The 23,505-nt window shown below is 63.1% G+C and overlaps 5 protein-coding genes across 35 annotated transcripts; 3 read left to right on the top strand and 2 right to left on the bottom strand.

Annotated features, from left to right (window-relative positions):
- The first annotated feature begins 971 nt into the window (after positions 1–971).
- On the top strand, positions 972–3,099 carry RNF224 (ring finger protein 224). The gene is made up of 3 exons (XM_077967073.1): positions 972–1,317; positions 1,613–1,801; positions 2,084–3,099. Exon 3 carries the CDS (start codon positions 2,085–2,087, stop codon positions 2,541–2,543), a length of 459 nt encoding a protein of 152 aa, XP_077823199.1. The 5' UTR covers positions 972–1,317; positions 1,613–1,801; position 2,084; the 3' UTR covers positions 2,544–3,099.
- On the top strand, positions 1,003–10,344 carry SLC34A3 (solute carrier family 34 member 3). Of its 23 annotated transcripts, none has more exons than XM_077967013.1 (13): positions 1,003–1,192; positions 5,467–5,590; positions 5,875–5,964; positions 6,371–6,499; positions 6,580–6,723; positions 6,800–6,911; positions 7,015–7,210; positions 7,439–7,528; positions 7,669–7,742; positions 7,916–8,083; positions 8,224–8,340; positions 8,415–8,539; positions 9,742–10,344. In XM_077967013.1, exons 1-13 carry the CDS (start codon positions 1,151–1,153, stop codon positions 10,179–10,181), a joined length of 1,851 nt encoding a protein of 616 aa, XP_077823139.1. In that variant the 5' UTR covers positions 1,003–1,150; the 3' UTR covers positions 10,182–10,344. The 23 variants fall into 23 exon arrangements, with proteins under 23 accessions (XP_077823139.1, XP_077823151.1, XP_077823145.1 ...); XM_077967025.1 differs by having other exon boundaries at positions 9,093–10,344; XM_077967014.1 differs by lacking the exon at positions 1,003–1,192 and adding an exon at positions 3,926–4,289 and having other exon boundaries at positions 7,669–7,750.
- TUBB4B (tubulin beta 4B class IVb) lies at positions 2,739–17,570 on the top strand. Of its 9 annotated transcripts, none has more exon segments than NM_001194791.3 (5): positions 2,739–2,749; positions 15,105–15,207; positions 15,512–15,620; positions 15,702–15,812; positions 16,286–17,570. In NM_001194791.3, coding segments are annotated over 4 exon segments (1,338 nt in total). In that variant the 5' UTR covers positions 2,739–2,749; positions 15,105–15,150; the 3' UTR covers positions 17,347–17,570.
- Positions 13,084–15,149, bottom strand: LOC144334887 (uncharacterized). The gene is made up of 3 exons (XM_077966732.1): positions 14,967–15,149; positions 13,657–14,742; positions 13,084–13,481 (listed from the first exon to the last, which is right to left on the bottom strand). The coding sequence occupies exons 1-2, from the start codon at positions 15,147–15,149 to the stop codon at positions 14,041–14,043; spliced, it is 885 nt and encodes a 294-aa protein (XP_077822858.1). The 3' UTR covers positions 13,084–13,481; positions 13,657–14,040.
- CIMIP2A (ciliary microtubule inner protein 2A) lies at positions 16,285–22,334 on the bottom strand. Its single transcript, XM_001089040.5, has 7 exons — positions 22,243–22,334; positions 19,427–19,641; positions 19,095–19,345; positions 18,880–19,006; positions 18,433–18,527; positions 17,963–18,080; positions 16,285–17,580 (listed from the first exon to the last, which is right to left on the bottom strand). Exons 1-7 carry the CDS (start codon positions 22,296–22,298, stop codon positions 17,492–17,494), a joined length of 951 nt encoding a protein of 316 aa, XP_001089040.3. The 5' UTR covers positions 22,299–22,334; the 3' UTR covers positions 16,285–17,491.
- Between the last annotated feature and the right edge of the window lie 1,171 nt (positions 22,335–23,505).

Below are 23,505 nucleotides of genomic sequence, written 5' to 3'. Positions count from 1 at the left end.
GGTCTGGATGTGAGCTGACTTGCGCTCCCTGGGGCTGAGGCTGAGACTGAGCTGGGGTCAGTCCATGGGTCGGACAGCAGGAGGATGCGGCGCACAGAACTAGGGGGACCCCACGAAAGGCCTCCAAGAGGAGGAGCGTGTTGGCAGGAGGGTGGTGGGTGCGGCACAGGTGCTGCAGGTTTCAGGGAGTGGAAGGTCGGGACAGGAGAGCTCAGACAGCCAGGACCACACCCTGCCCACTGGTGATTCACCTCCCAACCTTGGCTGGGATGTTTTTCTAGTTTCCCAGGAAATATCTAATTCCTGCATACCTGCTGTCCTGCCTCGGGGCCTGGGCTTCCAGGAGGAGGTGGCCTGGACCAGGCCTTGAGGACGAGGCAGGAGGAGGCTGGGGCCGTGGGTTCGGGGCCGTCTCCGGGTCGGTATGAGCAGGGTGGGGGCCTCTCTGGGGCTGAGCACGAGGCGCTAGGCTGCTCTGCACAGGTACTGCCTCACCGCTGTAGGCCAGGATGCCAGGATGCCAGGCAGGGAGTGAGTGTTGAGGCCAGCTCAGGATGCCCTGGTGTTCCGGGCAGGGCAGAGACAAGTGGAGGAGGCGGCAGCCGAGCTGGCCACGCAGGACAGACGGGTCCTCATGCCATGCCAGCCCTTCCCTGACGCATGGTGACCGGCCCCACAGCAGGGCAGGGCAGGCGCGTGGCATGCAGAGGTCTCCAGGCGTGGGACGGATAGGTCACTGCCCCGAACCTGTGCCAGGACTTAGCATGCCAAGCTCCCCGCCTTGTCCCGTTGCTGGCCCCCACCGGAGGGTGACCGCACCCAGGCCAGCCACAGGAACCTGTCTGACCAGTCCTGGGGGCAGACTGCCAAGAAGGTGGGCAGGGGTGAGGAGGGGCCGTTTGCTCCCACCCAGCGGGGCAGTGAGTGGTCCTGTGGTCCTGCCCAGCTGTTCCAACCCTTCTTGGTCCCCCAACTCTGCTCTGCCTGTGGTCCGGTGTGGACACACTGATCGCACCTCCTGGAACCTGGGCCTCCCGTGGTGGCCTGGAGGCTGCAGACGCGCAGAGCAGCCGGGAGCTGCCGGCCAAGGAGGGTCCCGGGCTGGAAGCGGGGATCCCCAGACACGGAGCTGGTGCGCCACCTGGAGGCCATGCGGACTGGTGCAGCCCCCTGCCGTCCGGTGGGCACCAAGGTGAGGCTGAGAAGTCAGCCACACAGATCCACAGACAAGCACAGTGGCAAAGTCTGCAGAGGGCTCTGAGCCAGCAGGGAACCCTGGCAGGCTTCCTAGAGGAGGAGATGTGAGCAGAGGCCAAGGCAGGAAAACATTCCAGTATGGAGTGGAGGTTAAGGGAAGGGGAGGGTAAGGGTGAGGGAGGAAAGGGGAAGGGAGGGAGAGAGTAAGGAAGGGGGAGGGGAGGAGGAGAGGAGGGGTGAGGGAGGTTTTGAGCGTGAGGAAGGGTGTGAGCGTGGGGAGAAGGCCTGAGAGTGGGGGAATGGACCGCAAGGCCAGCCTGGATGAGGTGTTAGCAGAAGCTGGCTGGGTCTGGACAGGAGGGGGTGGGCAGGGGCGGGGGGCACCTTATCTCTTGCAAGTGGGCGGTGCCGTTAGATCTAGTTTCAAGGCTTTGTGGCTGAAACGGGAGCCCACGCCCGCCACAGCTGGCCACCTGCCTCTCTCCTGACTCCCGTGCAAGGCCAGTAATGCAACCCAGGAGAAAGCCGCAGGGCGCCCTGGGTCCCCACCCCCTTCTCCGGCCACCCTGTGGCTGTGCATAGCCGCCCAGCAGAGCCCATGCAGGTAAGAGACCTGGGCTCAGGTTGGCTGGGAGGGTGGGGGCCCGGGGCTGGGCCAGGGGGGTCCTGCGGGAACAGGAGCCTGCCCGGCTGGCGCCCACATGAACCAGAGGTGCGCAGACCCTGGTGTCTGCCTGTGCCCCGGTGCCACCCTCCCTCCCAGGTCTGCATGCACCAGCCCCACAGACCCAGCGCCTGACCTCTGGGGTGGGCTCCTGGGGCCAGCACCCCATCCAGGCAGACGGTCCCCAAGGTGGGATGTCCACTGCTGGCTTCCCTCTGGTAGGATGCTGCAGCCAGAGGGCCCCCAGGCCTCGGAGGAGGGGGGCCCCCACAGGAGAGACTGCATCATCTGCTGCTCAGCCTATGACCTCTCCGGGCACCTGCCCCGCCGCCTCTACTGCGGACACACCTTCTGCCAGGCGTGTGTGCGGCGACTGGACGCCCCAGCACCCGAGCAGCGCTGGATCCCCTGTCCGCAGTGCCGCCAGAGCACGCCCACGCCTCGTGGAGGGGTGCCCATGCTGGACCTGGATCTGGCTGCTTTCCTGGCGGTCAAGGCTGAGCGGGAGCCGGCAAGACTGGAACCCCTACCCCTCACCTCCCTCAAAGGCAGCAGCATCACTCAGCAGCCAGCTGGGCTGTGCCCTGCCCTGGGTCCCCAGCCCCACTTCCCCCCTACCAGATACTGCTGCTGGGGCTGTGGCAGCCTCTGCTGCCCACCCCTAGGCAGCCCTGAGGTCTGAACTCTGGCCATTCCCACCCCTGCAGGGGAAATGCCTGCCTTGGAACCCCTGACCACGCACCATCATGGGCTCAGCCCACTCAGAGCAACCTGGCGGTAGCGTCCCGTACGCAGCTCCGTGGGGCCCAGCAGGGTGGTGTCATCCCAGCTGTGAACATCCCAGACCGCAGCCTAAGGTTGGGGGCTGGGAGGTTCCGCAGGAGGCTAGTGACCTCCCACCTGTCCTGGCCACAATTACCAGACCCCAAACTAGCCCGATCGGGTGTGCCTGGTGAGGACACTGCTGACTGGGTGGGTGGCAAGCCCGGCTTGGGCCTAGATGCAGCGCAAAGGATGGCTCCCAAGAGGACGCAAAGGCCAGAGCCGGAGGCCTGGGCTGCAGGCTGGAGGGGTAGGGCCGATCCAGCTACGCCTTGCGAGCTGCCCAGAGCAGGTCTCGCCTCTCCCACAGACATCCCCAGGGTGTACCAGGAGGGTGGCGAGACCACCTCCTTCCTCCCTGCCCTGCACGGCAGCCCTGTGAATTCACCCGCTCAACAAAGCTCATGGAGTTCCCACTGTGTGTCAGGCGCAGCTCCGGGAGGGTCTCGTACAGGCACGAAGCCGTGAGGGCATTGAAGAGGACGTCTCAGCGGGGCCTGCTTGAGGTGTCACAGCCCACTTGATCTCATCCTTGGCTAAACCTTTCCTGGCTCCCGGCAGCCACCACACAGACCCTTTTGAGGGGCCGGGGCCGGGGCTGGGGCCAGAGACTGGACAGCAGTGACCACCAAGTCAGTGCTGTAACCCCCCACACCCACTGGAAGGAGCTGTCACTCGGGAGCCCCAGGGAAGGACTGTGGCCCCCACCCCCAGAGCAAGGGCGCAGGAGGGAGACGGAAGAGAATTTGTCGGGAGCCCCAGGGAAGGACTGCGGCCCCCACCCCCAGAGCAAGGGCGCAGGAGGGAGACTGAAGAGAATTTGCTGAGCGGACACCCAGAAGTTTCTACCTTCTCCAGGGCAAAGTCCCCACGCACACAGCGGGGGCTGGGCGGCAAGCAGAGCAGGGCACCAGCAGCCCCTAGGCAGGGTGAGCCTCCTCCGGGGGAGCTACCCCACACCCCGGGGCAGGAAGAGGCCCAGTCCTCCTAGGGGACACCCCACAGGCGCTCAGGCCAGCTGGGATTTCTCTGGGGAAAGCTGTGCGATGGGCCAGGCAGTGGGTGGGGAAGGTGGCCTGGGGGGCTCTGTCCTCCTCCCTCTGCAGATGGAGGCTGCCAGCTACACCAGGGCCGAGCCCGCTAACAGCCTGCTGGGCCCAACCCTACCCTGAACCCGGATCTGAACCCTCTGACCTCGGGCTGGGTGCCCTCCCTGGCTACATGAAAAAGCCCATCCTCCACCACCACCTGGTGCAAAGGGCTTCCTTCCCCTGCTCTGCCGGTGGCAGGGATGACACTAAGGAGGTCTGGGGAGCCCTGGCCGGGCGCAGTGGCTCACGCCTGTAATCCCAGCACTTTGGGAGGCCGAGGCGGGCGGATCACCTGAGGTCAGGAGTTCGAGACCAGCCTCAACATGGAGAAACCCCGTCTCTACTGAAAATACAAAATTAGCCGGGCGTGGTGGCTCATGCCTGTAATTCCAGCTACTCGGCAGACTGAGGCAGGAGAATTACGTGAACCTGGGAAGCAGAGGTTGTGGTGAGCCGAGATCGTGCCATTGCACTCCAGCCTGGGCGACAAGAGCGAATCTCAAAAAAAAAAAAAGGTCTGGGGAGCCCTGAGATGCATGGAAGTGGGGGGCTGGCGTCTCCCGACCCCCGGGCAGCCCCAGCCATGCTCTAGCATCCTGCCTGGCTGGGTGTGGTGTGTCTCTTGGGTCACACGGATGCCTGCTGCAGATGCCCAGTACCGAGGGCCGGTGTCCCGCCCTGCAGTGCCCTTGGCCTAATTCGGAGCCCACCCCTGGGAGAAGCCCCACTCTGGGAGGGTTGGGCTGGGGTTTGGAGGTCTTAGCCACAGAGTGACAGGACGGGGACGAGGCCTAGGGCCCTTGGGGCCGGGGGGAACCCCCGTGGGGACCTGGGCTCTTGGGTAAACATTAATGGGCTCAGTACCCAGCAGATCATGTGCGCGATCAGGGGATCTTTGACCTGCAACTGCTCCCTGCAGGTGCCCCTCACCACCCACACAGGTAGGAGCTCCTAAGGCCAGGCTGGGGCCCAGGGACAGTGAGGCCGAGGCTGGGTGGCCTCCAGGCCCAGGGCTTGGGCCCCATCCTAAGCCTCCAGGACCCAACGGCAAGAGACGCCAGGCTTGGGCAGCAGGAGGGAGGGTGAAGCAGAGGACGCCTGGACCTGAGCCCAGGGCACTAGGTGGAGGGGTCCAGGTGGGGGACCCGAGGGGTGGGGTGACCAGGCCCAGGAGGCTGAGGAGGCAGCAGCTTCGGGGCCAGGAGCCTTGAGGCGGTGTGAGGACCCCACCTGCTCCCCATCACCAGGGTGTGGGGCCCTTATCAAGCCGAGACGTCACTGTTTAGTATCAAATGCCAAAGTCTAAGTCGGGACCATCCAGTGTCCCCGATGACACCTGATAGGAGAGGTCTTTAGGTTCCCCAGCTCACAGCCACTTCCAGCCTGAGCCCTGGAACCCTGCACCCTCAGCACTAGCCAGGCCTTACAGTCAGGACCAGCAAGGGAACCGGGGAGCCGGGGCCCCCTCGAGTCTACCCCTGAAACTGGACTGGGCTCGCCTGACAACTGCCTGAGGTCATTGTAGCCATCCCCCGTGGATGGAGGAAGGGAGGTGGTCACTGAGGCCTGCAGTGGGGAGGGAGAGAGGGTGGCCAAGGGCTCAGTTCAGGGGACCTGGGGCGTGAATCCAGCCTGTGAGGCCAGGGCTGGGGCACGGGGAAACGTCTCTGACACGTGCGTCTCCCCCAGCAGATCCGGGCCTGGGCCTGGGTCTGTCCCTGCCCGAAATCCATGCCGAGTTCCCTCCCGGGCAGCCAGGTCCCCCACCCCACTCTGGACGCGGTTGACCTAGTGGACAGGACTCTGAGGAATGAAGGTACCAGCAGCCCCCATGACCCAGGCCTTGACCAGTCTGACCACCCGCCCCCCAGGCACTGGGCAGAGACAGGCCAGGTTTCCTGCGGGCCTGCCGGGGAAACCACAGGGCTCATGACGCCTCCACTCAGGTCCTGCCCAGCTGGAGCCCTGTCTTCCCCGTTCCGTTTCTGTCCCTCACTCCGGGCCTCTTACGCCTCAGCCCCTCCTCCGGCCTGTGCCCTTGTGCCCCCATTTGGAGGGAGGTGGTCCTGGAAACAGCCACACTCAATCCCACCTCCGCAGGGACCTCCAGTTCTGCTCCAATCTTGGAGGAGGGGGACACAGACCCCTGGGCCCTCTCTCAGCTGAAGGACACAAGCCAGCCCTGGAAAGGTGGGTCTGGAGGTTCCGGGGGTGGCAGGCTGGCAGGCCTCTGTCCCCCACGGGACTGGGGAGACAGAGCAGGGTGGGGCCTGCCCAAACAGGCTGTGCTTGGGCAACCCCACCATCCCGGCCCCCTCTGGGGAGACACATGCCGCTCAGCCCGGCGTCTGTTCTGTCCTGGAGCAAACCGGCCACCTCTGCCTATCCGTCCTTCCCCTCCGGCTCCTGCGAGGGAGGGTCCCAAGGGCTTGGAAAGGAAGGGACCCAGGCCCTGCCCTGGGGGTTACGGAAGAGGAGGAAGTGGGACCCAGCCCTGTTGGAGACGGAGGAGAGAGGGGGCAGAGGATGAGGGGCCTGGGAGGGAGACCGGTCAGGGTGGAAGGCCAGCCAGGGACAGCCTGCCCTGTGTCCTCAGAGCTCAGTGTGGCCGGCAGGCTGCGCCGCGTGGCCGGCAGCGTCTTCAAAGCCTGCGGGCTCCTCGGCAGCCTGTACTTCTTCATCTGCTCCCTGGACGTCCTCAGCTCCGCCTTCCAGCTGCTGGGCAGTGAGTGACGGGGCAGGTGCCCAGGGCGGGGCGGGCAGCCAGCCCTCCGCAGCCTCAGCGCACCTCTCTTGCCGGTGTAGGCAAAATGGCTGGAGACATCTTCAAGGACAATGTGGTGCTGTCCAACCCTGTGGCTGGACTGGTCATTGGCGTGCTGGTCACAGCCCTGGTGCAGAGTTCCAGCACATCCTCCTCCATCGTAGTCAGCATGGTGGCTGCTAAGTGTGCGTGCACCCTCCCTCCCCGGGTGGTGGCGGGGGCAGGGTGGGCCTCAGGCTGACTCAGCCCCCCCACCGGCAGTGCTGACTGTCCGGGCGTCTGTGCCCATCATCATGGGTGTCAACGTCGGCACATCCATCACCAGCACCCTGGTCTCAATGGCGCAGTCAGGGGACCGGGATGAATTTCAGAGGTGAGTTGCCGGTGGAAGGGCTGGGCTGGGGCTGCAGTGGCAGCCGAGGCCCAGGCCCCCCCCAACCCCCCCGTCTGACCCCGCCTACTCTCTGCGGCCACAGGGCTTTCAGCGGCTCAGCGGTGCATGGGATCTTCAACTGGCTCACGGTGCTAGTCCTGCTGCCACTGGAGAGCGCCACGGCCCTGCTGGAGAGGCTGAGCGAGCTGGCCCTGGGTGCTGCCAGCCTGTCACCCGGGGCGCAGGCACCCGACATCCTCAAGGTGCTGACGAAGCCGCTCACACACCTCATCGTGCAGGTGAGGACGGCCGCCGCCTCTGCCCAGAAAGCCTGAGCAGGCCGGATGGGAGGAGGCGGAGGCGGCCCTGCCCTGATGGAGGGTCAGCGGAGGGTCTGGGCCCTGTCCTGGGACAGGGGAGGAGAGGGCAGCAATGGGCAGGGCTGGGCTGGACCCCATGGGCACCAGAGCCCCAGGTGAGCCCTGAGGGAGGGTCCAGCACACTCTCACAACCCCTCTGGCCCCCAGCTGGACTCCAACGTGATCATGAGCAGTGCCACAGGCAACGCCACCAACCGCAGCCTCATTAAGCGATGGTGCGGCACCACGGGGCAGCCGGTGAGGCACCCAACCCCAGGCCCTCACTGACCCCCAACCTCCCACCTGCTGAGTCATCCCTCCCCACCCTCCCTCGCCTTCAGTCCTCTGACCTCTTTCTGCCCACTGAGCCCATCCTGAGTCCTCCCTGCCCTCCCCAGACCCGGGAGAACAGCAGCAACTGTGGAGCCTTCGGCCCCTGCATGGAGAGGAACAGCACAGCCCCGGTGGACAGGTTGCCCTGTGAGGCCCGGCCCAGCCCAAGCCCCCACGCCCCCCACACTCCCCCTCACCCGCCCCTGCATGGAGAGGAACAGCACAGCCCTGGTGGACAGGCTGCCCTGTGAGGCCCACCCGCCTCGACCCGCCCCCCAGGCTCCCTCTCACCTGCCCCTGCCTTGCCCCCAGGCCGCCACCTGTTTGCGGGCACGGAGCTCACGGACCTGGCCGTGGGCTGCATCCTGCTGGCCGGCTCCCTGCTGGTGCTCTGCGGCTGCCTGGTCCTCATAGTCAAGCTGCTCAACTCTGTGCTGCGTGGCCGCGTGGCCCGGGCCGTGAGGACGGTCATCAATGCGGGTGAGGGCATGGGAGGATGTACGGTGGCCAGGGCTAACCCGGCATCCCCCACAGACTTGCCCTTCCCACTGGGGCTGGCTTGGGGGCTACCTGGCCCTCCTTGCGAGCGCCGGCCAGGGCTAACCCAGCATCCCCCACAGATTTCCCCTTCCCACTGGGCTGGCTCGGGGGCTACCTGGCCCTCCTTGCGGGCGCCGGCCTGACCTTCGCACTGCAGAGCAGCAGCGTCTTCACGGCGGCCATCGTGCCCCTCATGGGTGAGCAGGCAGGACAGGGGCCTCTGGAACGGGGGCTCAGGCTGGGGCCTTGTGGTGACCCCCAGTTCCCCCAGGGGTCGGGGTGATCAGTCTGGACCGGGCGTACCCCCTCTTACTGGGCTCCAACATCGGCACCACCACCACGGCCCTGCTGGCCGCCCTGGCCAGCCCCGCAGACAGGATGCTCAGCGCCCTGCAGGTACTGCCCCCCACGGTCCCGCTGCCAGAACTGGCCAGCTTCCTCCCAGCCCCACAGACAGGCAGGTGTCACCAGCCCGGGGGGCCCAGGCTGGCTGTGCCCCCACCTTCCCGGACCCCTTCCCTGGCCTCCAATCTCAGCCCTGCTACTCCGCCTCCTTGGACCCCACGGGTCCTGTGCACATTTCACACCCACCCTGCGCCTCCTCCCTTGAGACCTCCTCATTTCCACATTTTCTCAGCTCTTTGCTGTGCCCCTGGGGACCTGCCCCCGGAGTCTCAGGGGGCTCCAAGCCCCTCTATTCCAGCACCCTCCAATGCTCTCCCCCAACCCCTGCTCCCTTAAGGAGCAGCCACTCACCTCCAGCAGGTCCCCATCTGGACGACCCTCCAAGCCCCCATCTGCAAAGGCTGAGTCCCACCGGTGCTGGGCCCTGCCCTGCTGCTGCCCAGGCTGTGATTCCGCCTCCAGGACACTTCCCCCAGTCTGAGCCCCCAGCTCTGTGCCCCACCCCCGGTCTCAGTTAGTCCAGCTGGTTCTCCCTCTAAAACAGCCCGTCTGCGGCCTGCTGCTCGGAAGCCCAACAGGTTCAGTTCCCGAAACCCCGGGTTACGCTGTGCCGCCGCTGACAGGAAGAGGCACGCGCAGCGCCCCCTGGAACCCACCCTCGTTCTTGCCTCTGCCCTGTCTCTGTCCACTTAGACCCTCCCGGTGCAGGGTCCTGCTCCACCCCCTGCAGGAAGCCCCCCAGACTGCACCTGTGTGTGGACTCCTCCAAGTCTGGCAGCCCCTGGAGGGGCTGTGTGTTCTCCCCTCCTGTGGCCCTGTGCCTCCTCCCCCCAGGGCATGGGCTGTGCAGTCTCAGCACGCTGGGGGCTGAGGAGAAGGGGTCTCTTGGCAGGAGGCACAGGCAGAGCCAAGTCGGAGGGTGCTTCCCCCGGTGGGTCCCCCTTGAGGGCAGCAGTGATGCAGTCGGCGCCTGGGGGTGCTGGGCTGCAGCTCCCAGGAGTGTGCGGGAGGCGTGCCGGGGAGCGTGTCCACATCTGGCCACAGTCCGCCCCCCAGACGGCCATCTCAGCCGTGGAGCGAGATGAATTTCGAACTTAGGGCCCCTTCTGTAGGGTGGAGGAGGGCGGGATTCCTGGGCCCCTGGTGACCCCACCTCGTCGGGCCCAGGCCCCTGACAGCCCCCTCACCCCCAGGTCGCCCTCATCCACTTCTTCTTCAACCTGGCCGGCATCCTGCTGTGGTACCTGGTGCCTGCACTGCGGTTGCCCATCCCGCTGGCCAGGCACTTCGGGGCGGTGACTGCCCGTTACCGCTGGGTGGCCGGGGTCTACCTGCTGCTCGGATTCCTGCTGCTGCCCCTGGCGGCCTTCGGGCTCTCCCTGGCAGGGGGCACGGTGCTGGCTGCTGTCGGGGGTCCCCTGGTGGGGCTGGTGCTCCTCGTCATCCTGGTCACTGTGCTACAGCGGCACCGGCCGGCCTGGTTGCCTGCCCGCCTGCGCTCTTGGGCCTGGCTCCCCCTCTGGCTTCACTCTCTGGAGCCCTGGGACCGCCTGGTGACCCGCTGCTGCCCCTGCAATGTCTGCAGCCCCCCAAAGGCCACCACCAAAGAGGCCCACTGCTACGAGAACCCTGAGGTCTTGGCCTCCCAGCAGTTGTGAGGGGCAGTCGCTGCACAGACCACCCCACCCTCCCCGGCTGGGAGGGCTCTGGAGGGCCTTGGGGGAGGGGTCCCCGTGGCAGCTGACCTCCGGTCACCTGCTTCCCCTTCTGTGCAAATAAACCAGGCTGTTACCTGGGGTGGCAGTCCTCACTCCCCTAGACAGGGGCCTCCTGGGCACGTGGGGGAAGCGGCCCGGTGCTGCCTCCTGGTGGACACTCCGGGGTCTGGGGCTCAGGCACAGGAGCCCGCCCATCCCTGGGTGTGTTTCTCAGGGCGGCCGCTGGGGACAGAAGCTCCCAAGGAATGGTGGGCCTGGGGGGCGGGGACTTCCCACGGTGGGAGCTGGGACCCCTCCTGAGGGTGCAGGGGAGAGCCCAGCCAGCAGGGAGCAGGGCTGGTGGCGCGGGGTGTGGGGAGCCCCGGAGCCCCTCTGTCTCGGCGGAGGTCATGGTTGGGGTGCGGCTGAAGTCCCATCAGGTGTGTGGGGTGTGACAAGGGACCCCAACGGCTTGGAGGGCTGGGTGGTCCCAGAGGCACCCCCTGTCCGTCTGCCCTCTGTGTCTCTCAGCCAGTCCTGGGCTGGGCCCCTCGGGGACACTTCTCCACAGGGCTGGGCCACCTCAGGTGCTCGGCTCCCAGAACACACCAGGAGGCCGGTCTCGCCCACCAGGCTGGGGCTCACTGAGCCCTGGCACTGCCACAGAGAATGAGACCCTGTCCCGGGAAGGCCTGTCCGTGGGGTGGGCCCAGGAGGGCGGACAGCACCCATGGGGAGGACTTGGGGGCCAGGGTCCCTCCCTCCACTGTGTGGTCGAGTTTCCACACAGGAAGGCTTGTCTGCTGGTCAATGGGTAACTGGACACCTGGGAAGTCGGCAGGGTTGGGGGGGGCTCCTGCCACCTGTAGCCCAGAGCTGCCCACAGCCCTAACCCAACCCCCACTCCCGCCAAGGGAAGAAAGCCTTGGGTTACCCCGGAACTGGAGCATTCAGTCAGGCACAGAGACAGGTGGGTGAGGGGCCGGCCCCGTCAGGGACAGGTCTAGTTTGCTCATTTCTGAGTCTGCTGCTGTGGCCAGTCACGTTCTCCCGTCCAGAACTGCAGCCCTGCAGCCCTGATCTCTTCCCAGAGCCTCCCAGGATTGCCTAGTCAGACCCCACTAGGGGATAGGGGTGCAGCCGCTCAGGAAGATGAGGCCTGAGGGGGCCCTACGGCCATTTCTCCTCTGTGGCTCTGTCCTTTTCCACCCTCAGATTCCTTTAGCCCCCGCTCATGACCCCCAGGCCCTCTGTCCCCTTGGCCCCCAGTCTTCCCTGGGTCCTCTGCCCCAGCCACCCCTCAAACTCCTAGGCCTCCTGGGCCTTGATTTCACTCACGGAGGGAGGTGACCACCTGCTCTGGGAGCCAGGGGGGCCTCAGGGGTGGACTCCAGAGAGCGGGACCCCCAGCAGCTGGAGCTTTGGTTCCCACAGCCCTGTGATTCTTGGACACCCCTGTGGACCTGACATCAGCCTCATGGAACCGTCTGGCACCCATGTAGGGAACAGGCTTGGCTAGCTCCCTGGGGAGACTGAGGGGCCCGGGAGTTCCCCTGCCCTTTGGGGGGTATCAGTGAGGCCCTTGTGGAGAGGGGGAGGAAGCATCCCATGCACCTGTCCTTCCAGGGCAGGTGAGGTCTCCCACAAAGGCTGGGCACCGGGTCCTTTAAGGCCGCCAATACTGTCTGCCTGCTGCCCCTGCCTGGAGGTAACACACCCTCCCGCTGGGACCATGGCCACCAGTAAACAGAGCTTTCGTTGTGGATCCTCCAACAGCTGCAGGAGGAGGAGGAGGGCAGGCGCCCAGCACTCCCACAGCCACGCCTGCCCCTCTTCCCTGCCCTTCTGGCCCTCCTTGGACTGTATCCTGCCTGGCCATGGACCCCAGGCCCCAGGAGTTGATCTTCCTGCCCCATACTATCCTGCCTCTCCATCCTGCAGCAGGGCACCTTGGCTCAGGGTAGGGACCTGCAGAGCCTCCCCCAACCAGTTTTGTGCATCAGGGGTAGCTGCTGTCCTTGTTGGCCTCAGGCCCAAGCTTCAGGGTGTCTACTGCTGTCTTGTCCCCAGCCAGTGTCCACCTCACCAGGGCAATGCGAGGGCAAAGTGGGCCGGCTGGTGCCATGGCGAGCTCTGGGGCTCTCACCTGGGCAGGTGACGCCTGTGAAACAGGGGTGGCACACTGACCTCCCAGCCCTGTGGCACTGGTCACAGGAAGCAGAGGCCTTTATAGAGAGGGGTTGGGAGACTCTGACAAGGTGCAGGAATGCCACACACCTCAAAGAGCAGCCTCAGTCGGGCGCTCTGCACAGCTCACTGGGGAAAAAAACCCAGAGCTTCTCCTTCCTCCCCTTTGTGACAACTCAATGTTATGAGATTTCGACATGTCCCTGACTACTGCCTGGATAGCTGAGCTACTCCCAGGATGGCCTGGGCACTAGGAGAACCCTCGGGTGGCTGGCAGCAACCTGTGCATCCCTCAGGCCACTGCCGGACCCAGTCCCTCTGAGGGTCAAGGCCTGTGTCAGAGTGGTCACGGGAAGCCAGGCCCGTCTTCCTGGACTGATCTGTGGGGAAGGCCACCCTCCTGGACAGGATGGCAAACTGGCAACAGACCCCCGAGGAGTGAGCACAGCTGCAGGCCCTCGCCCCTGAAGGACAATGCTGATTCCCGTGCGTGCTCTGGTGCTGCGTGTCCCAACTTCCAGTATCGCACACTATGTGGTGAAGACGGAGGTGCAGCCCCTCCAGGCACAGAAAAATAAATAAGCAGATATTGTTTCCAACAGCCTCCAATTGGGGACAGATGCCCAGTGGCCACAGCACAGGAGACTCTCAGGGCAGACCTGATGGTGTAATTTATTTAAAATGCTACAAAAATACAGCCAGATGCAGTGGCTCACGCCTGTAATCCCAGCACTGTGGGAGGCCAAGGCGGGTGGATCACAAGGTCAGTTCGAGAGGAGCCTGGCCAAGATGGTGAAACCCCATCTCTACTAAAAATACAGAAATTAGGTGGGCATGGTGGCGGGCGCCTGTAATCATAGCTACTCGGGAGGCTGAGGCAGGAGAAACACTTGAACCCGGGAGATGGAGGTTGCAGTGAGCCGAGATCAGGCCACTGCACTCCAGCCTGAGCGACAGAGCGAGATTGTCTCAAAAAAAAAAAAAAAACACAAAAACAAAAATTAGCCAGGCGTGGTGGTACACGCCTGTAGTCCCAGCTACTTGGGAGGCTGAGGCAGGAGAATCGCTTGAACCCAGGAGGTGGAGGTTGCAGTGAGCCAAGATCGCGCCACTGCACTCCAGCCTGGGCGACAAGAGCAAAACTCTATCTCAAAAAAAAAAAGAAGCTACAAAAATACAGAAGGCATGGTGGCTCATTCCAGTAATCCCAGCAATTTGGGAGACCGAGGCGGGCGGATCACTTGAGGTCAGGAGTTTGAGACCAGCTTGGCCAACATGGTGAAATCCCATTTCTACCAAAAAAACAAAAACTGGCATGGTGGCGGGTGCCTGCAGTCCCAGCTACTGAGGAGGCTGAGGCAGGAGAATCGCTTGAATCTGGGGGGATCCGAGATCTCGCCACTGCACTCCAGCCTGGGAGACAGAGCAAGACTGTCTCAAAATAATAAATTAAGTAAAATAAAAATGCTACAAAAATACAGCACGTTTGTTTTCAAACAGACTGATTAAAGGCGCAACCACATGTAATTCATTTTGTTTAGAAGTTTCTTTTCCCACCCAAGTAGAAATCAAGTCTTAAATTACGAAAAGCACTAATAGAAGTATGTCTCAGCCCCAGCGCGCTGACCCGTGGTTGGGATACCGGCCCTGGAGCCCAGAGGTCGGGGCCCACCCGCCGGGGGAGGTCTGGGCTCTGTCCTGGTCTCCACGGAGCTCGCGCACTCCTGGGGCCGAGGTACCAAGGCGACCGGCGCACGGCCAGCGCCGTCTCCACAACAGGGCAGGGCGCGCGGCTGCGGGGGAGGCCTCGCCCCTCCGCTCCCCTCCCCTGTCCTCCGCCCAGGCCCTCGGGACGCGACGTCCCCCACGTGCTCCCCTCACCCGACAGCGAGGGCAGTGGGCCTGCGGGACCCCGGAGCAGGAAACTCCGCGGCCTCTGCGGCTCTGGGGTGCGCTCCCCTCCACCGCCGCAGCCCCCGAGCCCGTGTATCTTTCTGCTTTTAAGGCATCGCAGCCTCCTCGGCCTGGAGGCCCCGGGCTCGTTCCGTGCGGACCCCGCTCCTGAACCGGCCCAGCGCGCAGATGCCGTGTCCCGGCGCAGGACCGGCGACGGCGCAACTCTGGACGCGGAGCCGCGGCCGGGCCTGCCCTTCCCAGCTCCCGAAAGGACCTCCCGGGCTCAGAGCCAGGACTGCGCTTGCCCGAGGCCCGTCGGGCCCGCCCTTCCCCCGGCACCCGGCGCGCAGCTGCCCGCCGCCCGACCGGAAGCCCGCGCCTGCGCCCCACCCCGTTCGCGCGCCTCCCGCGACACTGCGGCGGTTACCAGGACGCTGACCCAGCGCAGCCAATAGCGCCAGCCTGGCGGCGTGCTCCCGGCAGCCAGCCAATGAGAGGGCAAATCAATCATTTGAAACACCCAATGGACGGAGCACTGCAGCGCCGGGGGTGGATTGTGATAGGGAGATAGGAGGCTGCGACTGACCAATAAAGATCAAACTGGCTTAAAAAGGCGGACCTTAGGCGGCTCGATGAACGAGGGCGAGGCCAATCAAACGAGGGAGCTTGCCAGCCTCGTTCTGGCAGCCCAATCCGAGGCTGGCGGAGGCGGGCGCGGAGGGTATATAAGCGTTAGCGGAGCGTCGGTTGTAGCACTTTGCGCGCCCGCTGCTTAGCTTCTGTTTCTGAACTTCCGCCCGCGTCCCAGCCGCCGCCGCCATCATGAGGGAAATCGTGCACCTGCAGGCCGGGCAGTGCGGCAACCAAATCGGCGCCAAGGTAAGTTGCCGGGCCGCTGGGGCCGGCGCGGGCCTGCCGGGCGGGGCGGGCGGGCAGCCGGGGAAGATGGCGGCAGCAGCGGCCGGGCGGCGTCCCCGCATTGCGGCCGCCGGGCCCCCTCCGCGGGGACTGGGCCGAGCCTGGCGACCGAAGCCCCCAGGAACCCGGGGGCCAAGGCGCGCAGGGCGGGGGAGGGGCGGGGAGGGCCGGGCTGCCGCACCCGTCCGGGGCGGGGCTGCCTCCCTGCGCACCGGCCGCGGTGACTCAGCCCCGACCCGCCCGGGCCCGCCCGCGTCCCTTGTAGTTCTGGGAGGTGATCAGCGATGAGCACGGCATCGACCCCACGGGCACCTACCACGGGGACAGCGACCTGCAGCTGGAGCGCATCAACGTGTACTACAACGAGGCCACCGGTGAGGCCCCGGCCCTTTCCCCGACCGCCCTCCGGGGACCCCGCGGCCCCTGCCCTGGCTGATGCCCTCCCGTCCCCGCAGGCGGCAAGTACGTGCCCCGCGCCGTGCTCGTGGATCTGGAGCCCGGCACCATGGACTCCGTGCGCTCGGGGCCCTTCGGGCAGATCTTCCGGCCGGACAACTTCGTCTTCGGTGAGCTGCGGCTGGGGGCTGGGCGGCGGCTCAAAGGTCAAGGGGCTGCTCCAAGGGCACCTCCGTGGGAACTGCGCAGCCCGGGCCCCTGGACGCTCTTCTTTGAACCACTCAATCCCCTCTCCTAAATCGGCTTTGAGAGCAAGGTCCAGCTGTCTGCCGAGGCGAGGAGTCGCCACACACGTAATCTCCCTGCAGGGAGCTGAGCTGGGGGCAGTGGCTGTTGCTCTGTCCTTGGGAATTGGCAGTGGCCCCCCCCTCTCCGGGGAGGGGTTTGTTAAGCTCTCAGGTTTGGCTCTTGACTTAATCTGTAGCAGGGCAGGCTGCCGTCCTTTCACTTTGAGGGGTCTGTTTGGTCTACCTGCAGGGTGAATTCTGGGGTCAGCTCACACCATGTCACGAGGTCCTTTTCGCATGGTGGTGGTGACCAGTAGTGCTGTCTAGTTGGCTGATAAATGACTGTTTTCTCACAGGTCAGAGTGGTGCTGGGAACAACTGGGCCAAGGGGCACTACACAGAAGGCGCGGAGCTGGTGGACTCGGTGCTGGATGTTGTGAGGAAGGAGGCTGAGAGCTGTGACTGCCTGCAGGGATTCCAGCTGACCCACTCCCTGGGTGGGGGGACGGGGTCTGGGATGGGTACCCTCCTCATCAGCAAGATCCGGGAGGAGTACCCAGACAGGATCATGAACACGTTCAGTGTGGTGCCTTCGCCCAAGGTGTCAGACACAGTGGTGGAGCCCTACAACGCCACCCTCTCAGTCCACCAGCTCGTAGAAAACACAGACGAGACCTACTGCATTGATAACGAAGCTCTCTACGACATTTGCTTCAGAACCCTAAAGTTGACCACGCCCACCTATGGTGACCTGAACCACCTGGTGTCTGCTACCATGAGTGGGGTCACCACCTGCCTGCGCTTCCCGGGCCAGCTCAATGCTGACCTGCGGAAGCTGGCTGTGAACATGGTCCCATTCCCCCGCCTGCACTTCTTCATGCCCGGCTTTGCCCCGCTGACCAGCCGGGGCAGCCAGCAGTACCGGGCCCTGACCGTGCCCGAGCTCACCCAGCAGATGTTTGATGCCAAGAACATGATGGCTGCTTGTGACCCCCGCCATGGCCGCTACCTGACGGTTGCTGCCGTGTTCAGGGGCCGCATGTCCATGAAGGAGGTGGACGAGCAAATGCTTAATGTCCAAAACAAAAACAGCAGCTATTTTGTTGAGTGGATCCCCAACAATGTGAAAACAGCTGTCTGTGACATCCCGCCCCGGGGGCTAAAAATGTCCGCCACCTTCATCGGCAACAGCACGGCCATCCAGGAGCTGTTCAAGCGCATCTCCGAGCAGTTCACGGCCATGTTCCGGCGCAAGGCCTTCCTGCACTGGTACACGGGCGAGGGCATGGACGAGATGGAGTTCACCGAGGCTGAGAGCAACATGAACGACCTGGTGTCTGAGTACCAGCAGTACCAGGACGCCACGGCCGAGGAGGAGGGCGAGTTCGAGGAGGAGGCTGAGGAGGAGGTGGCCTAGAGCCTTCAGTCACCGGGGAAAGCAGAGAGGCAGTGCGAACTCTTTATTCCCTCCCAGCCTGTCCTGTGGCCTGTCCCGCTGTGTGTGCACTTCTGTTTTCCCTGTCCTCATCCCATGCTGTACAGACACCACCATTAAAGCATTTTCATAGTGTGCGGTTTCGCCTCGCCCATTCCTTCCAGTAGGCCCTCCGGGTGCTATTGCCGAATGTCAGTGCGTAGTTGTCCTGCATGGCTGCGGGGAGCCAGGCTGTAGGTGAGCTGGGCTTATGTACCCAGGGACCAGCATGGGCTGGACACCCAGGCTTCAGAGAAGTGTGCAGCTGCCCTGGGCCCTGGGGATCTGCTTGGTGGGGAACCTGCTTCTTGAAGGCAGGCCTGACCTGTTCTGGGTACCCAACCTTGGGGCCCATTGGCCTGTGTCTGGGACTTTAGCCCCCTTCCGAAAGGGGTAGGGAGGATGGCAGACAATCCTACCCCAACCAAGGTGGGACCCTGGTTGGTAACGGTGGTCAGACAGGTGGTCCTGAACCAGCAATGAAGGGTGGGCAGGTACAGCTGCCCCTCCCCACGTTGGCCAGGGTGTGTCCGTGTGACCCTTCCCGCCCTGTACTCACAGGGGATGAACCCCATGTAGAAGGGGATCAGGCCTTGGCTGCTGTAGATGTGGTTGCTGGGCCAGTGTGTTCCAGGCAGCTTCTCACCCAGGTCACAGTGGGGGTTTCTAAATAGGAACTGGGGAGACAGGCAGGTGCTGACAAGCTGCCACCCCAGCAGGCAACCAGAGAGTAAACTCTCCCAGTGGGGGCCTGGCCGGAGGGCCGGCACTCTCCGTGGGGAAGCTGCTCGTGCTCCCAGCCTTCTGCATCCCCCTTCCCCCGACTCCCGAAACTTGAGTGCAGGGATCCAAGCAAGACTCAGGAGAGAGGGGTTGGGGTGGCACCTCCAGGGACAGGAGAGAGCCAGGCAGAGCCCCCTCAGGCTTCTCGGGAAACCTGGCCTTCAAGGCACTCTCCAGGGAAGCTACCAGGCAGGAGAGGAAGTGTGTGTGTGAGCTGGGAGCAGGCCCTGGATGGCGCTCTCCTACCTGGCTCTTGTCGAACTCGTCCATGGCTTGCGTGACGCCGTCTCGGTAATTCACCCCCATTACCCAGGCGAACCGGGGAATGAAGCCAGCATAGCCTGGGGGTGGGCAGACGTGCGGGCTACCCCAGGCCCCCTTGGCCCTCCCCTGGGCACATCCACCTGCCCCCAGACGTGTCAGGGAAGCCAGGCAAGGCTCCCTTTCCTTCCCTGAACGTTGGTGACTGCCTGATGTGGCCAAATGGGAACAGGCAGGCAGGGCACTGCCTTGTCTTGGGAAAAGCTGGGCTCCTGAAAGCAGCTGGGAGGCAGAGAAGGTCCCCCCAGCCCGCTAGCCCATTCTGGAGCAGGAAAAGTGGGCCCCTGTGGCAGTCTCCTCAGGGGCTCTCACACTGCAAGAACCTTGTGGGGAGGAGCATCCTTGTCCAGCCCAACCCGTGCCCGCACCCACCTGAGATGGCCTTGCGTTGGATCAGGTTGGGGTGGTCCAGCTGCGGCAGCCGCTGGAACCTGCCCACGTCTAGTGTCTCCTGCTGGCGGGCGGGGGGTGGGTACTCATCCCTCCGGCAGTGGTACAGCTGGAGCGGGGAGGGGGTGAAGGTCATGGTGCGGCTCCCACCTGGGGCTGAGCAGAATGGGCTTGGCACTGGTGTATCCCCCGGCTACCTGGGGCTGCCTGGGGGCCTCGCAGACAGGAGTGGTGCTCTTCCAGGCATCTTCGCAGTATGCTGGGTGTCCCAAGTCTCTGGACTCCCTCTTCCTGCCTGGTGGGCACGGAGGGTGCGGGGGGTAGGGCATGACGTCTGCAGGTAGCAGAATCTGTCTGGCTATGTTCTCTACCCCTGGCGGCTCCTGGGCGTCCACCTCCAAGGGTGGGAGCTGGCCAAGGATCTCAAAGTTCTTATAGGGCTTCAGACCTGTACCAACAGGGCAGCCTGTGAGTGCCAGGACAGGCAGGCGGGCGCAGGAGGGTGCAGGGTCGGGGACTGGCGGCTCACTGGTGTAGTGGGGAATGTAAGGCTCCATCAGCTCTCGGCAGGGAACCCTCGGGGGCTTGGACTGGCTGAAGTCCTCAGTGAACTTGGGCTTGGACATGGGGGACAGCACAGAGCAGGGGCTCTTCTGCACACTGGGGTCTGTGAGGAGCTGCCCCGTGGTACGCCCATAGGTGTTCCCCACCTGGTACCGCAGCTGTGGAAAGAAGCCGGCATAGCTGTGGAGGGAAGAGAAGGAGACAGGGCAGGTCTCAAGGGCAGCCCCAGCACTGGGCAGGGCCCCTTCAAGCCAGATGTGGATCCAGCCTGCCGGCCACTTAGCAGCAGCTTGGCCTGTGGCAGGTCGCCTGCCCTCTGCTCACCTGTAAATGGGGCTGCAGTGGCACTTGCCTTCCGGGGCTCTCGTAGCCTAAACGGGTGGCACACACCATGTGCTGGGAACACGTCAGCACCACAGTAGATGGCCGCCTGCCTTGTACCAGCCCCTGCAACCCCCTCCCACCCCTCATTCCAGCGACTCCGGGGTGCTCTGCCCTGGCAAGGCAAGTACAGGCACAGGATGTGTGGGCCAGGGCGTAGGCGAGGGACGGCCCTTGGACACACACTGGGCCCACCAGGAGGGTGTTGGGTGGGCTCAGCCTGCACCTGTGCCACTCCGAGAGGCCAGTAGCCTCCTGCACAGGACCAGGACTGGGAGGCAGGTGGCCTCCTGGGGCGTGGTGCAGGCGGTCACAGGTGGTTCAGCGCCTCAGGGTCTATGTGATTATTCAAGGAGTAAGAACTACCTTCCTTTTAAAAATTGCCAAAGGGCCGGGTGTGGTGGCTCACGCCTGCCTGTAATCCCAACACTTTGGAAGGCTGAGACTGGGGGATCATGAGGTCAGGAGATCTAGGCAATCCTGGCTAACACCATGAAACTCTGTCTCTACTAAAAATACAAAAATTAGTGGAGTGTGGTGGTGGGCGCCTGTAGTTCCAGCTACTCGGGAGGCTGAGGCAGGAGAATTGCTTGAACCCAGGAGGCAGAGGTTGCAGTGAGCTGAGATTCGGCCACTGCACTCCAGCCTGGGCGACAGAGCAAGACTCCGTCTCAAAAAAAAAAAAAATTAGCCTGGCGTGGTGGTGGGTGCCTGTAATCCCAGCTACTCAGGAGGCTGAGACAGGAGAATCGCTTGAACCCGGGAGGCGGAGGTTGCAGTGAGCCGAGATCGCACCACTGCACTCCAGCCTGGGCAATGACGAGACTTTGTTTCAAAATAAATAAATAAAAATAAAAATGGCCAAAATTAGCGCAGCCTTGTCAGTTTAAAAGCCGAGCAACCGGCCAGGCGCGGTGGCTCACACCTGTAATCCCAGCAGTTTGGGAGGCCGAGACAGGTGGATCACGATCACGAGGTCAGGAGATGGAGACCATCCTGGCTAACACAGTGAAACCTCATCTCTACTAAAAATACAAAAAATTAGCCGGGCGTGGTGGCGGGTGCCTGTAGTCCCAGCTACTCGGGAGGCTGAGGCAGGAGAATGGCGTGAACCCGGGAGGCAGAGCTTGCAGTGAGCCCAGATTGCACTACTGCACTCCAGCCTGGGCAACAGAGCGAGACTCCATCTCAATAAATAAATAAATAGCCGGGCGCAGTGGCTCAAGCCTGTAATCCCAGCACTTTGGGAGGCCGAGACGGGCGGATCATGAGGTCAGGAGATCAAGACCATCCTGGCTAACACAGTGAAACCCCGTCTCTACTAAAAAATACAAAACTAGCCGGGTAAGGTGGCAGGCGCCTGTCATCCCAGCTACTCGGGAGGCTGAGGCAGGAGAATGGCGTAAACCTGGGAGGCGGAGCTTGCAGTGAGCTGAGATCCGGCCACTGCACTCCAGCCTGGGGGACAGAGCGAGACTCCGTCTCAAAAAAAAATAAATAAATAAATAAATAAATAAAGCCAAGCAATGCTGAACCTCGGCTTCACCTGCCCCTTCCCCAGACGTAGCTGTTCAGAAGCAGGTGTGGTTTCTTCCCGGCCTTTCCCCTTTGCATGTAGCGTGTGTGTATGTAGCTGTGCACACACACGTTCCGTTCAGGGGTTACTTTTATTTTTTGTTCGGGGGGATATCTAGTGAGGCAGCCTGGCGTTCGCTCATCTTGTCTTTAAAGTTTGGAGTCCTGACCGGGCGCAGTGGCTCAAGCCTGTCATCTCAGCACTTTGGGAGGCCAAGGTGGGCAGATTACTTGAGGTCAGGAGTTCAAGACCAGCCTGATCAACATAAGGAAACCCTGTCCCTACTAAAAATACAAAATTAGCTGGGTCCGTGGTGGCAGGTGCCTGTAATCCCAGCTACTCGGGAAGCTGAGACAGGAGAATCGCTGGAACTCGGGAGGCAGAGGTTGGGGTGAGCCAAGATTGCAGCATTGCATTCCAACCTGGGCAACAAGAGTGAAACTCTGCCTCAAAAAATAAATAAATAAAATGAAGTGTGGAGTCCTCTCCGGAATGGGCGTCGGGCACTTACTAGCTGGCCTCTGCCGGATGCTTGGCTGCCCCAGTTTCTGCTCGACAGGTGTGCTGGCCACCTGGTGTGGTGTTCGCAGTTGTGCACCAGCGGGGAGGGTAAGGCCTGGGCCCCTGGCAGCCCCATCCCTGAGCTTCCCCTGTCCCAGGGCTCCCCAGCCCACAGACTGTAGTGCCCCATGGTGTGGCCCTCAGCTTCCTGGGGTCCAGCTCTGGGCCCCTCACAGCTGGCCTTCATGCCTCAGGCCCCAGCCATTCTTCCCCTCCTGCAGCCCTGGCCCCAGCCACCTCCAGAGTTCCCTCCCGGCTCTCACCCAGGGATATAGTGAGGCTCTGGCGTGAAGAGATCGTGTTTCTGAGTAGTTGTCATTTTGCTTTCACTCTGGCCTTGCTGGCTCCAGTCCCTCCGGCATCCAGCTCCCTTCCCTGAGGGCAGTCCCGTCACCGGGCAACCATTGTGAGGGACCAGCATTGTGGGCACCTCCTGGGCCAGGACACCTCACTAACCCTGTGAGGGCCCATACTGCACAGGTGAGACACTGAGGCCCAGACAGGTGCCAGGCTGAGGAGGAGTCGTGGCAAGACAGGGGGCCTGGGAGGAAGTCCCGTTAACTTCAGAGCTCAGAAAACAGACTGTCCCTCCAGAAAGGGCCTGGGCTCTTGCTGCCCCCAGGAGGCCACCAGCCCCAGTCTCAGGGTGAGGCTAAGGGAGTCCCCAGGCCCCCTCCTCTGACAGGAGGCCTTGCAGCTGCAGAGCCTCAGTTGGAGTCAGGGGCTTCCCGGCCCATAGGGCTGTGCGAACTCTCCCTCCAGCCCTTCATGTGGGGCAGGGCGTTATGTTTACGTTTTAAGCAAATTCTGAATTTTGTTCTTTTTTTTTTGTACAGGAAGGACTTCCTAACCATAAAAATGAAGGAAGGCAGCCGGGTGCCATGGCTCACGCCAGTAATCCTAGCACTTTGGGAGGCTGAGGCGGGCAGATCACGAGGTCAGGAGTTCGAGACCAGCCTAACTGACATGGTCAAAGCCCGTCTCTACTAAAAATACAAAAATTAGCCGGGTGCTGTGGCGGGCGCCTGTAGTCCCAGCTACTCGGGAGGCTGAGGCAGGAGAATGGCGTGAACCCGGGAGGTGGAGGTTGCAGTGAGCTGAGATCGCGCCACTGCACTCCAGCCTGGGCCACAGAGCAAGACTCCGTTTCCAAAAAAAAAAAAAGAAAGGCTGGGCGCTGTGGCTCATGCCTATCATTGTGGTGCTTTGGGAGGCTAAGGCAGAATCAGGTGGGCAGATTGCTTGAGCCTAGGAGTTCAAGCCTGCTGGGCAACATGGGGAAACCCCACCTCTACAAAGAAGAAAGAAAAATTAGCCAGGCGTGGTGAACATGCCTGTGATCCCAGCTACTTGGGAGGCTGAGGTGGAAGGATGACCTGAGCCTGGGAGGTTGAGGCTGCACAGAGCTGAGATCACACCACTGCACTCCAGCCTGGGCGACAGAACCAGACCACTTCTTTTTTTTTTTTTTTTGAGACGGAGTCTCGCTCTGTAGCCCGGTCTGGAGTGCAGTGGCCGGATCTCAG

This window comes from Macaca mulatta, chromosome 15 (assembly GCF_049350105.2).
Source record: "Macaca mulatta isolate MMU2019108-1 chromosome 15, T2T-MMU8v2.0, whole genome shotgun sequence".
In the NCBI taxonomy this organism is placed as follows: Eukaryota; Metazoa; Chordata; class Mammalia; order Primates; family Cercopithecidae; genus Macaca; species Macaca mulatta.
The sequence above is the reverse complement of the archived record's forward strand: the minus strand, read 5'-3'. Positions and strand labels throughout refer to the sequence as shown.

What these genes read in the sequence shown, in the direction of transcription:
- SLC34A3 (XM_077967009.1), top strand. Translation starts at nt 1,151, where the DNA reads ATGCGGACTGGTGCAGCCCCCTGCCGTCCGGTGGGCACCAAG. An exon ending in CACAAGCCAGCCCTGGAAAG is followed by an intron (nt 5,965 to 6,370) that starts GTGGGTCTGGAG and finishes CTGTGTCCTCAG; the next exon opens with AGCTCAGTGTGGCCGGCAGG. An exon ending in GGCCATCGTGCCCCTCATGG is followed by an intron (nt 8,341 to 8,414) that starts GTGAGCAGGCAG and finishes CAGTTCCCCCAG; the next exon opens with GGGTCGGGGTGATCAGTCTG.
- TUBB4B (XM_015116205.3), top strand. Translation starts at nt 15,151, where the DNA reads ATGAGGGAAATCGTGCACCTGCAGGCCGGGCAGTGCGGCAACCAAATC. An exon ending in GCAACCAAATCGGCGCCAAG is followed by an intron (nt 15,208 to 15,511) that starts GTAAGTTGCCGG and finishes CGTCCCTTGTAG; the next exon opens with TTCTGGGAGGTGATCAGCGA. An exon ending in GCCGGACAACTTCGTCTTCG is followed by an intron (nt 15,813 to 16,285) that starts GTGAGCTGCGGC and finishes GTTTTCTCACAG; the next exon opens with GTCAGAGTGGTGCTGGGAAC.
- RNF224 (XM_077967073.1), top strand. Translation starts at nt 2,085, where the DNA reads ATGCTGCAGCCAGAGGGCCCCCAGGCCTCGGAGGAGGGGGGCCCCCAC.
- LOC144334887 (XM_077966732.1), bottom strand. Translation starts at nt 15,149, where the DNA reads ATGGCGGCGGCGGCTGGGACGCGGGCGGAAGTTCAGAAACAGAAGCTA. An exon ending in GTTTGATTGGCCTCGCCCTC is followed by an intron (nt 14,743 to 14,966) that starts GTTCATCGAGCC and finishes TAACCGCCGCAG; the next exon opens with TGTCGCGGGAGGCGCGCGAA.
- CIMIP2A (XM_001089040.5), bottom strand. Translation starts at nt 22,298, where the DNA reads ATGACAACTACTCAGAAACACGATCTCTTCACGCCAGAGCCTCACTAT. An exon ending in GAGCCTCACTATATCCCTGG is followed by an intron (nt 19,642 to 22,242) that starts GTGAGAGCCGGG and finishes TTCCCTCCACAG; the next exon opens with CTATGCCGGCTTCTTTCCAC. An exon ending in AGGCCCCCAGGCAGCCCCAG is followed by an intron (nt 19,007 to 19,094) that starts GTAGCCGGGGGA and finishes TCCCCGCTCCAG; the next exon opens with CTGTACCACTGCCGGAGGGA.